This window comes from Misgurnus anguillicaudatus, chromosome 12 (genome assembly GCF_027580225.2).
Source record: "Misgurnus anguillicaudatus chromosome 12, ASM2758022v2, whole genome shotgun sequence".
NCBI classification, from domain to species: Eukaryota; Metazoa; Chordata; class Actinopteri; order Cypriniformes; family Cobitidae; genus Misgurnus; species Misgurnus anguillicaudatus.
In genome coordinates this window covers 3,875,550-3,888,228 of record NC_073348.2, presented here as the reverse complement: position 1 = coordinate 3,888,228, position 12,679 = coordinate 3,875,550, and the positions used below count along the sequence as shown (strand labels likewise).

Sequence of the window (12,679 nt, the reverse complement as noted above, 5' to 3'; positions counted from 1 at the left end):
CCATGTTTCCCTCCATCATTTCCCCCTGAGAGGAGAGATATCTGCATTTTGGTTCTGCAAATAAGTCCTCCGATGATGTAATATGACGATTTTTGCATCATCGGAGGACTTTTTTGCAGAACCAAAATGCAGATATCTCTCCTCTCAGGGGGAAATGATGGAGGGAAACATGGTCATTCAGTAATACTGCCGGGTTTCTACAGATACAAAGCTGAATGCTAAATCGGTGAAGTATCCCTTTAACACATTAATTAATGTTAACAATTTTAATGTTATTGAACCAAGAGGGACTAGTCTACTATTATTTTTTTATTTTATTTTATGTTTAATTACGTTTAATTTAGAGAATCTGCTGAACCCAGCTGTGTATCTATAAAGAGTGATGCATCAATAGATCGACCACTTAACTTCAGTTCAGGAGACTTTGGTGTAGATGTGAGGTGAGGATCAGTCTAGTGGTTAGAGGAGTAAATCACTTCATCAGTCTGTTTTCTCCTAACTGGATTAGTCTGTGATTCTGGGGAGATGTGTAAATATTCACCTTTTCACTGAGTATGCTAAACTTTTCAATACTGACAAATACACAAATTCATCTGTGTTTACTGTGGGGTATTACATGTTGGAATTTTCTTACATGTACATATTTATTGTATTTTAAATTACAGTAACACAACAGATGAAACAAAAACCGTCAAAGGGAAACACAAAGACTCTGTTTTCCAGGTAGGATTATTTGTGTATGTGTGTGCGTACGTGCGTGTGTGCACCTGTTGTGAATCCAGCTGAATATTTAGCAACAACATTTTCTGCACACATGTAATAGAATAAAACTCTGTGTTTGAACAATGAATTCAGGATCTTGAATACAACATCATCTCTCTGATAAAGAAAGAGCTGAAGATCTTCAAGAGACTACTGAGCTCAGATTATCCAACATGCTCTGAGAGAGAGGAGGATGAAGATAAGATCAGAGGAGAGGAGCTTCTGAAGATCACACTGCACGTCCTGAAGAAGATGAACCAGACAAGCCTCGCTGATAAACTACAGACCAGTAAGAGTCATAACTCGTTCAGTTCAGTTTATTTCTATAGGACATTAAAACATGGTTCCAGGCCAACCAAAGTCCTACACAGATATAAGAAACAAATAAATACAAAATAAAAACATAGGAGAGAGAAACTTAAAGGTCTATTAAGAATATCCTTGATGTGTTTTGAGACATGATTTTCAGACAAGGAGGAAGCCGATCTAATATGAAATGGGAGCCTGTTCCATAAGGTTGGGCCTGCCACTTAAAATGCTTGATTCCCCCTAGTTTTTAGTTGAGTACAGGGAAGTTCAGTTTTGAATCTGAGACTTCTGAAAGGAGAGTATACCCTACTGAAAAATCCAGCTTAGACCAGCATAAGCTGGTAGCTGGTTTAAGGTGGAACTAGCTGGTTTACGCTGGTCCTCCCAGCCTGACAAAGCTGGTCATGCTGGTCTGCCAGCTGGTCTTCCAGCCTGACCAGCTAAGTCCAGCTAGACCAGCTTAAAAAGTGAACAAAACACAGCTAGACCAGCTTGCTACATCAGCAAATCCAGCTACCTACACCAGCAAAACCAGCTAAAACCAAGCTGGGAGACCAGCTAAAACCAGCTCACCAGGTTATGCTGGTCTTAGCTGGATTTTTCATCAGGGTATATGTAAGAGCTCAGACAGATAGGAAGCTGCCAGGTTATTTAGAGATTTATACACCAGTAGGAGAATTTTAAACTCAATCCTAAAATTTATAGAAAGCCAATGTAGAGATTTCAGAAAAGGGCTGACATACTCATATTTCCTCTTTCCTGTCAGGAATCTAGCTGCAGCATTTTGAGCGATCTGTAGACGAGGATCTTGGGATTGCAAAATTCCAAAGTTAAGGGAGTTACAGTAGTCTAGGCATGACATGATGAGGTGCATGGACAGCTGTTTCCAAAGAAAGCTTGGGTAGACATTATTTACTTTTCGATAGAGACCGGAGAATAAAAAAGCTAGAGCAAACAAACACATTCCTGTACATTACCTTCATTTACTTCGATTTGACATATTTTATGCATTCACATCCATTTCTCTTCATTTACACAACAGAACTTGCACCTTTGTGTGTGAAAAAACACAAATCCAGACTAAAGGAGAAATTCCAGAGAATAAATGAAGGAATATCAAGTCAAGGAAACTCAAGACTTGTGAATGAGATCTACACAGAGCTGTACATCACAGAGGGAGGGGGTGAAGACCTCAATAATGAACATGAGGTGAGACAGATTGAGACAACATCCAGAAGATCAGAGACACAAGAAACACCAATCAAATGTAATGACATCTTTAAAGCTTTACCTGGACAAGACAAACACATCAGAACTGTGCTGACTAAAGGAGTTGCTGGAATTGGAAAAACCGTCTCTGTACAGAAGTTCATTCTGGACTGGAGTGAAGGAAAAGCAAATCAGGATCTTCACTTCATATTTCCACTTCCATTCAGAGAACTGAATCTGATAAAGAACACAAATATCAGTCTGATGGATCTTCTTCATCAGTTCTTCATAGATACAAAAGAACTGAGATCAAGAGACTTTGATGTCTATAAAGTTGTGTTTATCTTTGATGGTCTGGATGAGTGTCGACTTCCTCTAGATTTCTCAAACAATCAGAGTTTGTTTGATGTAAGAGACACAGCGTCAGTGGATGTGCTGTTGACAAACCTCATCAAGGGGAATCTGCTTCCTTCTGCTCTGATCTGGATAACATCACGACCAGCGGCAGCCAATCAGATTCCTCCTGACTGTATACATCAGATCACTGATATACGAGGATTCAATGATCCTCAGAAGGATGAGTATTTTATCAAGAGAATAAATGATGAGAGTTTGTCCAACAGAATCATCAAACACATCAAATCATCCAGGAGTTTGTACATCATGTGTCACATCCCAGTCTTCTGTTGGATTACAGCCACTGTTCTAGAGAGAATGTTGAGTGAATCAGAGAGTCAAGCAGAGATCCCCAAGACTCTCACTCAAATGTTTGCACACTTCCTGATCTTTCAGACCAAACTGAAGAGCCAGAAATATGATGAGAAATGTGAGGTAGATCTTCAACAGGTTAGCAAGAGTCTTTTGTCACTGGGAAAACTTGCTTTTCAACAGCTGGAAAAAGGAAATCTGATCTTCTATGAGGAGGATCTGAGAGAGTGTGACATTGATGTCAGAGAAGCTTCAGTGTACTCAGGAGTTTGTACTCAGATCTTCAGAGAGGAGTTTGGACTGAACCTGGGGAAGGTCTACAGCTTTGTGCATCTGAGCATTCAGGAGTTTCTCGCTGCTTTATTTGTCTTTCTTTCATTTTCTCCAGATTTATCAAGATCAACTATGACTGTTTTACTGAAGAGTGAAGTGGACAAAGCCTTACAGAGTGAGAACGGACACCTGGACCTTTACCTCCGATTCCTTCTGGGTCTCTCACTGGAGTCCAATCAGATGATCTTACGAGATCTACTGACACAGACAGGAAGAAGATCTGACAGCAGACAGGAAATAGTTGAGTACATTAAGATGAAGATCAGAGAGAATCAATCTCCAGAGAAATCCATCAATCTGTTTCACTGTCTGAATGAACTGAATGATCAAACTCTAGTGAACGAGGTACAAACATATCTGAGCAAAAGACAGCTGTGGTGTCTCTTTGGAGTAAGTCTCTCTCCCTCTCAGTGGTCAGCTGTGGTGTTTGTGTTACTGAACTCAGATCAGAAGCTGGATAAGTTTGAACTGAATAAATATGATAGATCAGATGAATGTCTTCAGAGGCTGTTGCCAGTAATCAAATCATCCAGAAAAGCTCAGTGAGTAATTTAATATTTAAACTAAATAATAGAGATGAGTTTATGAAGAGAGTTTGTATGTCAGATGATAATCAGTGTGTTGTTGCTATGTTGGTGTAAGTTTGTGTAGTGTAATGTGTCTGTATATTTAGTGTTAAGGAGTGAAGACAGACACAGATTTAGTCAGAAGTGTTTCCCATACATTGACCAGATTATGGCATGAAGTCATTGGAGGAATGAGCGAGTCAGATGACGTCACGATATTTGACAGCACTGTTTGGATATTATGTATTATACTCCCGCCTACTTTTACAAACAAGTTTGACCGCCAGTGTAATCTCCTATACAAGTGTTACAATGTAAATAGTCCTCAGATTGTATGTTATAATCTATTTTAAGACGTGCATGTGAAATCTGATGTAAACAATGGACAATATATCTATATATCTATATTTCACGGATTATACGCATTTGTGGACAAAAATGGTCATTGGATGTACTTTATTGGAGAGTTTTTATGGGTTATTCACACATCTGAAACAGACTGGATTCGATTCGTGATCGTTATACCAACCGAAACGTAAGGAGTCCCATTTATATTTTGCATGTTGTCATCTGGACTTCTGTAACAAAATACTATATTTATGATGCTAGAGCATCTGTATCTCAAAACAGAGATCATACACTGATGCTAAACCCGTAGACCTTTTAAACGATGTTTAGTAATGTTAATATTATTATTGTTTGTAGAGAGTAGGCTATATAAATATATATATATTGTTAGCAGCTTTAAAAAAAACTGACGTCTTTCCGCCCCTGAGCTAGTGCGCGTCAAGAGGTTTAAACGTGGCAAATAATTTTTCTTTAGAACAACATCAATATTTCAAACGTTGAATTCTGCACCATGGTTTTGTTATTTTGCCATAGTTCACAGCTAGATATAATCCATCCCCCTCTCTGTTGCTTCAGCACAATGTGTATGCTCGCTCGCAAACCCTCACCCCCCTGCCTTACCATGTCCAACAAGCTACGGTATCAGCCATGGCGGTCACAGCGTCAATTTATGCTCTCCCTGGGGAAATAGTGAAAAGCCATATTCAGACGGAATTAGTTTTACGGGGGTAGATGGCGTAATGTAATTTTACCACAGGACGTCTGTAATATTAATGGTCAATTCGCACTGGATTAGAATTCTCAGTAAAATATTCAGAAGTGGTAGGGGTAACTCGATTACACAGCGCGTCAACTTTTTCGTGGTCATGTTCACATTACCTTGCTTCCTGATATCACATGTGCAAACAACATGACACAGATGAGAAAAATGCTTAGGTTACTCACGTAACCCTGGTTCCCTGAAATAACGGGAACGAAGCCTTGCCTCAGTTGCTGACGCTATGAGGGAAACTCCTGTTTACTCCGCGATTGAAGCCTATTGGTAAACGCCTGTAAAAAATACAGACTAATGACGTTTGAGCCCACGCGCGGGATGGCACATGTCCTTATATAAGCACGGGATCAAGCGTCAAGAGCTCGTTATTATTTGACTGAAGCGCGCAGCCAAATAACACTTGCTGCGTAGACGTTTGTAGCACGGCCAGAGACGCAATGCTTCGTTCCCGTTATTTCAGGGAACCGGGGTTAGGTGAGTAACCTAAGCGTTTCCTTTCAATACGGTTCACTTCACATTATGTCAGTTTCTGACGCTATGGGGGAACGTAATCCCATCACGCCGTGCATACACAACATACTGAGGTGCCTTACCGGAGAGACACTGTATGGGGCCCTATATCCAGCATATTCACAGCTTTAAAACAAAACTGTAAGGACCATATAAAATGTTAACACGCATACGGTGGGGTATTAAACGCACCGGGAAGCACATTACATAGCACAAGACGGCGAGATCACACAGCGCGCTGCTGGTGTGCGAGAATAAGTAAGTCCAGATTCAGGTTGGTGAGCTCGCTGAGCGCACCCCGATGTACACATAAAGTGCATGAATGCGCGTGCATGGTTAAGCTGAGAGAACCTGCGCTCATAGGGCAGGGACGTCTAAGCTGTAAAATCTGAAAAGCCGGCCACGTTCCAGATATCAAGAATAGATACTCCTGTAAACCAAGCCCATGATGAAGCCAACTTCGCAGAGGGTGGGTTCTAACATCATAGCTTATTGAGGAAGGCGTGAGCCAGCACGATGGCTTCAACGATCCATCCAAATAGCCACTGTAGTAACCGGCATACTTAGTGAGTGATCTGCGAGGCTTACGAATAGCCAATCTGACTATAATATGCTGCAGAACGCTCGTAGCGTGGGATTATACAGATACCACAATAGTGTGAACCCAGGTGAGGCCTCGAGCGCATCTGGGATGCATATACAGTAGGTAATATTATTTTGCACAGGTCAGTGAGCTTCCAAGCGCACCGTAAATACGTTACATTTATATAGCGCTTTTTCTCAGTGCTCAAAGCGCTTTACATATGAATCGGGGAATCTCCTCAACCACCACCAATGTGCAGCATCCACCTGGATGATGCGACGGCAGCCATATTGCACCAGAACACCCACCACACACCAGCTTACTAGTGGTGAGGAGATAGAGTGATATAGCCAATTAGTATGAGGGATGATTAGTAGGCCAATGGGCAAGTTTGGCCAGGATGCCGGGGCACACCCCTACTCTTTTTCGAAGGACATCTTGGGATTCTTAATGACCACAGAGAGTCAGGACCTCGGTTTAACGTCTTATCCGAAGGACGGTGCTTTTTTGACAGTATAGTGTCCCTGTCACTATACTGGGGTGTTAGGACCCACACAGACCACAGGGTGAGCACCCCCTGCTGGTCTCACTAACACCTCTACCAGCAGCAACCTGGTTTTCCCAGGTGGTCTCCCATCCAAGTGCGCAAGCTGTCTTGGGCTACAGGGTGATATGGCTGCTGGCCATAAATGTGTACTGACCATAAATTGCACGGGCACAGGTGAACACTTGAGTACATTGTGAATGCATATAGATGAACAGAGTGTTAGTGCACAGGCCGGCAAGATTCTAGAGCGCGCCGGCATGTGTTCTGATAATAAATTGTGTGCACACGGGTGAACCCTTCAGTGCACAGTGAATGCGCATAGATAAATCAGTGCACAGAATTAGTGGGTGGGTACCCAACGCACCGTGAACGTACACAGATAAACAACAATGTATGTGTCACAAAGGATAACACAGCCGTGTATACAGCTGAGCTTCTCCAAGCGCATCTTTAGTGTATACCGAAATCTTATAGCGTGCATATGTGAGCTTCTCTAAGCGCACGGTGGATGCATATAATTAAAAACCATATCATGCATACAGGTGAGCTTACGCACCTTTAATGCAACAAACCCCAGTAGTGCGCAAGGTAGGGATGTTGAAGCTGTAAAATTGACAACGTGGATGGCAGGGACCAGCCGGCCATGTCACAAATGTCAAATGAGAAACCTCTAAGACCATGCACGGGGTAGAGCTAATCCATACATGGAGTAGATTAACCACGAGTGAGCATCATTGTTACGGGAGGTGATAACTTCAACGATCCATAGATACCCTGTATTGACAGGTGCGCTAGTGAGTGATCTGTGACGCAGACGAACAGCTGATCATCTGATGTACGTCAGACGTGTCTATCATACAGGACCTTGGATGGACAGTTCCAAAGCGTTGCGCCTCGAGCACCATCCGCATCTGAGAAATGACAGGCTTATGAATTAATGAATGGCCAGCCATAAAAGTGTGGTTCCCTGTTATCGCCGCCGTCCGCATCTGAGAGATTACAGGTTTGTGAATTAAATGAATGGTCGGTCATAAAAGCGTGGTTCGCTGTTATCGCTGCCACATAGATATAGCGTAGGGGGAGAGCCGTCGTGCACGAGCCTCTGTAGTGAGGAGAAAGCGTTCCACACCACAATTCGTGGGGGTTTAGACTTTCGCTGTCACTGGACAGAAATAGATCAGACTTTGCATAAGGACGCCTCGCGATAGGGGTCCTAGCAGCTCATGTCAGTGTCAACGTGTCATAAGGCATGTAGGTCGTGTCTCACGGATGCAATCTCCACATGCTCGTCGTAACGGATTAGTATGTCTGCACCTTGGTGGTTTAAGCACAAGATGCGTATCACTCTGATTGAACATAGCTATAAAGCGATGCAATGAGTTTATAAGGAGATGACTCGTCAGCTTGTACAGGGGGCGAGATCTCAACCTGGCTCGGTGAATAATCAAAACGTCTCGGTTACGTATGTAACCCACGTTCCCTGAAGGAAGGGAACGGAGATGTCACGTCGTGACCGACGAATTGGGAACTCGCTTAGAGAGACCAATCTGCTTCGTAAACTACTAAAACGCCAATGAACTTGGCATTGAGATATTTGCATAATGCTGGCGCCACCCCGCCAGGTGCGTATATAAGCCGCAGGTGCAAATATGGAAATTAGCTTCACTTCGCTGCGAAAGCCGGAAAGTGTGACCAAAACCGAGACGTTCCCTTTCAGTGGGTCACTACGACTACGACGGTAGGGATTCCCAATTCGTGACCGACGAATTGGGAATCCCTACCAAAACGCCACTGAGGGCTGACCTCTTCCAGTGTCTGCGTAAAGCCCTCCGGTTCCACTTAAGGATAAGGAGAATTAGGTTTTAAGGCAGAAGGCCGGGCACTAGATGTTCCTTTAACCCCACAGTAGTGCCAGCGACTGGGAAGTGCACTATCTGAGTGGTATAGGACTGCTGCTGAAGCCACCGCCCCGTGAAGGGCTATTGGTCTGGCGAAAGTCAACCGTAGTTGAGGTATAAATGACAGCCGTAGCTGTGTAAGCAAAGCAGTGCTCTGCTGAGGGAAAAATGGGCTAGTAGGATTAACCCCACGGAAAAATACTCACAAAGGAACCCGGTGGGACGCAATGTGGATGCCCAAGCTAAACACAGGTTCGCGAGGATGCAGCTAGTGAGAGGCTGGCAGCGGATGCTCCGCAACATCAGGCTGCCAAGGCAGCGGAGGAAGACAAAACAATTATTACGCATTTTTGCCTTGATGGCCTTCCATACTGAGCTCAGTTTGGAGCAGCAGTCGGAGGCTGCAAGCCGACCAGCGAGCCTGTTCTCAGTGCTTCCCCTAACGAGGAAAGAACACGAGAGGAGACAGGCTCGACACGAACACTGTAAAATCTAATGAACGTATTAGGTGTCGCCCAACCAGCAGCTCTGCAGATGTCTGTTAGTGAGGAACCACGAGCGAGTGCCCAAAATGAGGCAACACTTCTAGTAAAGTGAGCTCTCAAATTAAATAGACAAGGAATGCCCTGCAGATTATAAGCAAGGGCGATAGTATCAACTATCCAATGAGACATCCTCTGCTTAGTGACAGCTTTCCCTCTCTGCTGACCACCGTAACAAACAAAGAGGTGATCTGAAGTCCTGAGGCTTTGTGTGCGATCCACGTAGAGGCGTTCCTCAGGGAGGAATAGAGGGAGGGCGCGAGGGGTTTAGCCTGCGAGCGCCTCTTAAAATCTAATAACCAAATCATGCTGGCCACTGATCTGCCGTTGATAAGTGAGTGATGAGCAGAAATAGCGGCGATATCAACTTTATTGGTGTAGGGACAGCCTACGCTCCAAACGGTGTTGAAGATATGAAAGCACAATGTTAATAAGGCATTCTCGGGGGTCCTTGCGTTGCGAAGAACACCAGGTGACGAAAAGGTTCCATTTAAGCACGTAAGCCCGTCTTGTGGACGGTGGTCGTGCCGCGTCGATGGTGTTAGATACCGCTTGCGATAAGTCACCTAAACCTTGCGCGTGCTCATTGACCATACATGGAGATTCCACCGGTCGGGGCGCGGGTGCCTAATGTGCCCCCTCCTTGAGAAAGAAAGTCCTTCCTCAGGGGAATCCGCCAGGGAGGGCTGTCGAGAGGAGCATTAACTCTAAAAACCAATTCCTGATCGTCCGGTAAGGCGCGACCAGTAAAAGGCTCTACTCATCCTGCCTGCAACCTGATCTCACGAATTTCCGTGGCATAGTCACGGAATTTTGTGCTCATTTTTCCGTGGCATTCTCACGGATCTCCGCATTTTTCCATGGCCCTGCTACGGACTGTCTTTTTCTGTGGAATTCTCACGGATTGGTTACTCAACTGTTTTGACCTATTTTCTTACCATTTTTGCTTCGGTTTAGGGTTAGATTTACATGAAATGACATCCCTACCCAAACCCAACTCTAACCCCAACGCCAGGCAACAATTGTTTAAAGTTTAGAAATATAAGAATAAATAAGAAAAAATAGTATAAACCAATATTTAAAGTGACATACTAACGCAAACACCAAATCTAACCCTAAACCGAAGCGAAAATGGTTTGAAAATAGGAAAAAGCAGTTGAGTAACCAATCCGTGAGAATGCCACGGAAAAAGACAGTCCGTAGCAGGGCCACGGAAAAATGCGGAGATCCGTGAGAATGCCACGGAAAAATGAGCACAAAATTCCGTGACTATCCCACGGAACTTTGTGAGATCATGTTGCTGCCTGACCTACACAGCGTCTGTGCGATAAAGCTCACTGGAGGGAATGCGTATTTGCGCATCCCCCGTGGCCAGCTGTGTGCTGACGCATCCACGCCGAGGCTGCCCTCGGTTAGTGAATATAAACCGGCAACAGTGGGTATCGTCCGGCGACGCAAACAGATACAGTATATCTGCGCATGACCGAACTTCTTCCAAATTAGCTGGACCGTCTGGGGGTGGAGTCGCCATTCGCTGAGGCGCGCAGCTCGGGAAGCGCGTCTGCCGCTGTATTGAGTGTACCCGGGATATAAATGGCATGAAGGGACCTCAGATGCTTCTGACTCCAAAGGAGGAGATGACGAGCAAGATGCAAAAGGTGACGAGAGCGCAAAAATGCCTTAACGGTAAATAACGCAACAGTCGCAATGTTGTCGGTGTCGGCTAATACATCCTTCCCTCGCATCTCCATAGCGGAGCGTACAAGTCACAGATATACAGCGCACCGCTCGCGGCAGTTGGGGTGCTATGCACACCCCTGAGACTGCAAGCCCGTCATACGTGGCTGCTCATCCCGTGCTGGGGGCATCGCATGCTACAGAATGCCAGGAGACCCGACTCAGGGGCATATCTTGCTATCAGAAATGCTGGGTCTGACCACAAGTTAAAATAGAAATGACTCTCCTCGAGACTCGATCGTAAAACCAACGCTGAAGCGGTCTCGAGCAGTGTCACAGCTGGAGCTTCTGAAATTGTTTCAGAGGGACCGCGTTCTTCCCTCGAACTAAACAGAGGCAAGTCAGAATTGACTGGGTGTGCCCTCTTATAAAACACACCAATAAATCGATCGAGTCTATTTCCATACTGAGAAAAGGATCCTCTGCACGTGGCAAAGTTGCTCTCTTCCCAGTTGACCTGATGACTAAAATCACCGTCTCCTGAAGAGTGATCCTCTGCCACTCCGGGTCGCCCGTCTCTGGCCACTTAAACTCCCGATTTTCACAGGAAGCAGCTAAGCGGGCGGGGCGAGCTGCTGACGACCAGTTCCCCTGCGCTGCCGAGATGGGGTCCGAGAAGGGGAACGGAGGTGGCCGCCGCAGGACGCCGATGGCGAGAGGCAGACTGAGAAGCCGCATTGGAGGACCAAGGGCAGCTCTCTTCTGCCGGGGCACGACCTAGGAGATCGCCTCAGTCTGCGCAACGGAGCTGTACGACTCCCCGGGCTCGCCGAAGAGGCCGGTCTGTGAGACAGGAGCATTCAGGAAGTTGTTCTCGTCTGCGTCCGTCATGTAAGCCAGACACAGCCAAAGGTGGCGATCTTGAACCACTGTGGTGGACATCGCACGACTGAAGGTCGCGGCCTTCCTCGTAAATCCTAAAGCCTTTGCTTGGTGAACCTGCAGCAACGTTATTGTGTGCAGGGCTGAAGCCGCGTCTCCGCATGCCTGATGGGCAGCGCCCGTAACTGGACGACTGTCTATACAACCCCTCCAACTCTACCATTTCCGCCGCTCGAGCGGGCACGGCCGCCATCTCCGGGACGACTCCGCCTCAGAGGGAAAAAATTGGGCACCCCCCTGATGCTGCAGAAGTGACGGGACCAGAAGGAGGTTCAATGGGTTTGGCAGAAATCGTAGAACACGACTCTGCAGTCTCCACCAGAGCCTCAACCGGCTGAGAATGAGAAGGCTGGTAGGTGGCGGCGTCAACACTGCAAAGGCGCGGACATCGTTCCCGTTGAAACGACAGTCGTCTCCGCAATCCAAGAAGGGTTATGCTCTCATAGAGAGAACCAAAAACTCTCCACAAACGCAGCCTTGGAGTGCTCGATGCCCAAGCACGAAGACAGCGCTTGTGACCGTCACTGGATCCCTTATACTTCTCGCATCCAAGATCGCACGGATGAAAAGCTATCCTGAAAAGGACGATCTCCAAATATACGAAAGAGTGGCTGTCTTTAAAAAGACACAGAGCTCTCACGTATTACTCTTTAGGGAAATCACTCTTTAGGTGCTCAGCTGATGATGCGCACAGGGAGAGGCAACGCACACACTAAACTCAAAACAAAAAAGATGCAAAGCAGTGGAATACTGCGAGCGTCCGCTGTGTCAGTACTGCTTGTCAATCAACTTCAGCAACCGTTCCCAGAAGAGCAACAGACCTGCAAACTCCTCAGAGTAAAAAGGTGACAGTGTCGTGCGCATGGGCGGGGGGTGTATTTGTGAGGGGGGTTACCCGCAGCTCTATTTTTTGTGATTTTCTGACAGACAGAAATGAAAATATATATATATATATTTTGCCGATTTTCGG

The 12,679-nt window shown here is 45.6% G+C and overlaps 1 protein-coding gene across 1 annotated transcript in view; it reads left to right on the top strand.

Annotated features, from left to right (window-relative positions):
- The first annotated feature begins 855 nt into the window (after nucleotides 1-855).
- Nucleotides 856-12,679, top strand: part of LOC129446022 (NLR family CARD domain-containing protein 3-like) — a 64,716-nt gene continuing 52,892 nt past the window's right edge. The window contains exons 1-2 of the mRNA XM_055206982.2: nucleotides 856-1,051; nucleotides 2,114-3,863. Coding sequence (XP_055062957.2) covers nucleotides 1,015-1,051; nucleotides 2,114-3,863 — 1,787 coding nt within the window. The 5' untranslated portion in view covers nucleotides 856-1,014. The remainder of the gene's footprint in view (nucleotides 1,052-2,113; nucleotides 3,864-12,679) is intronic.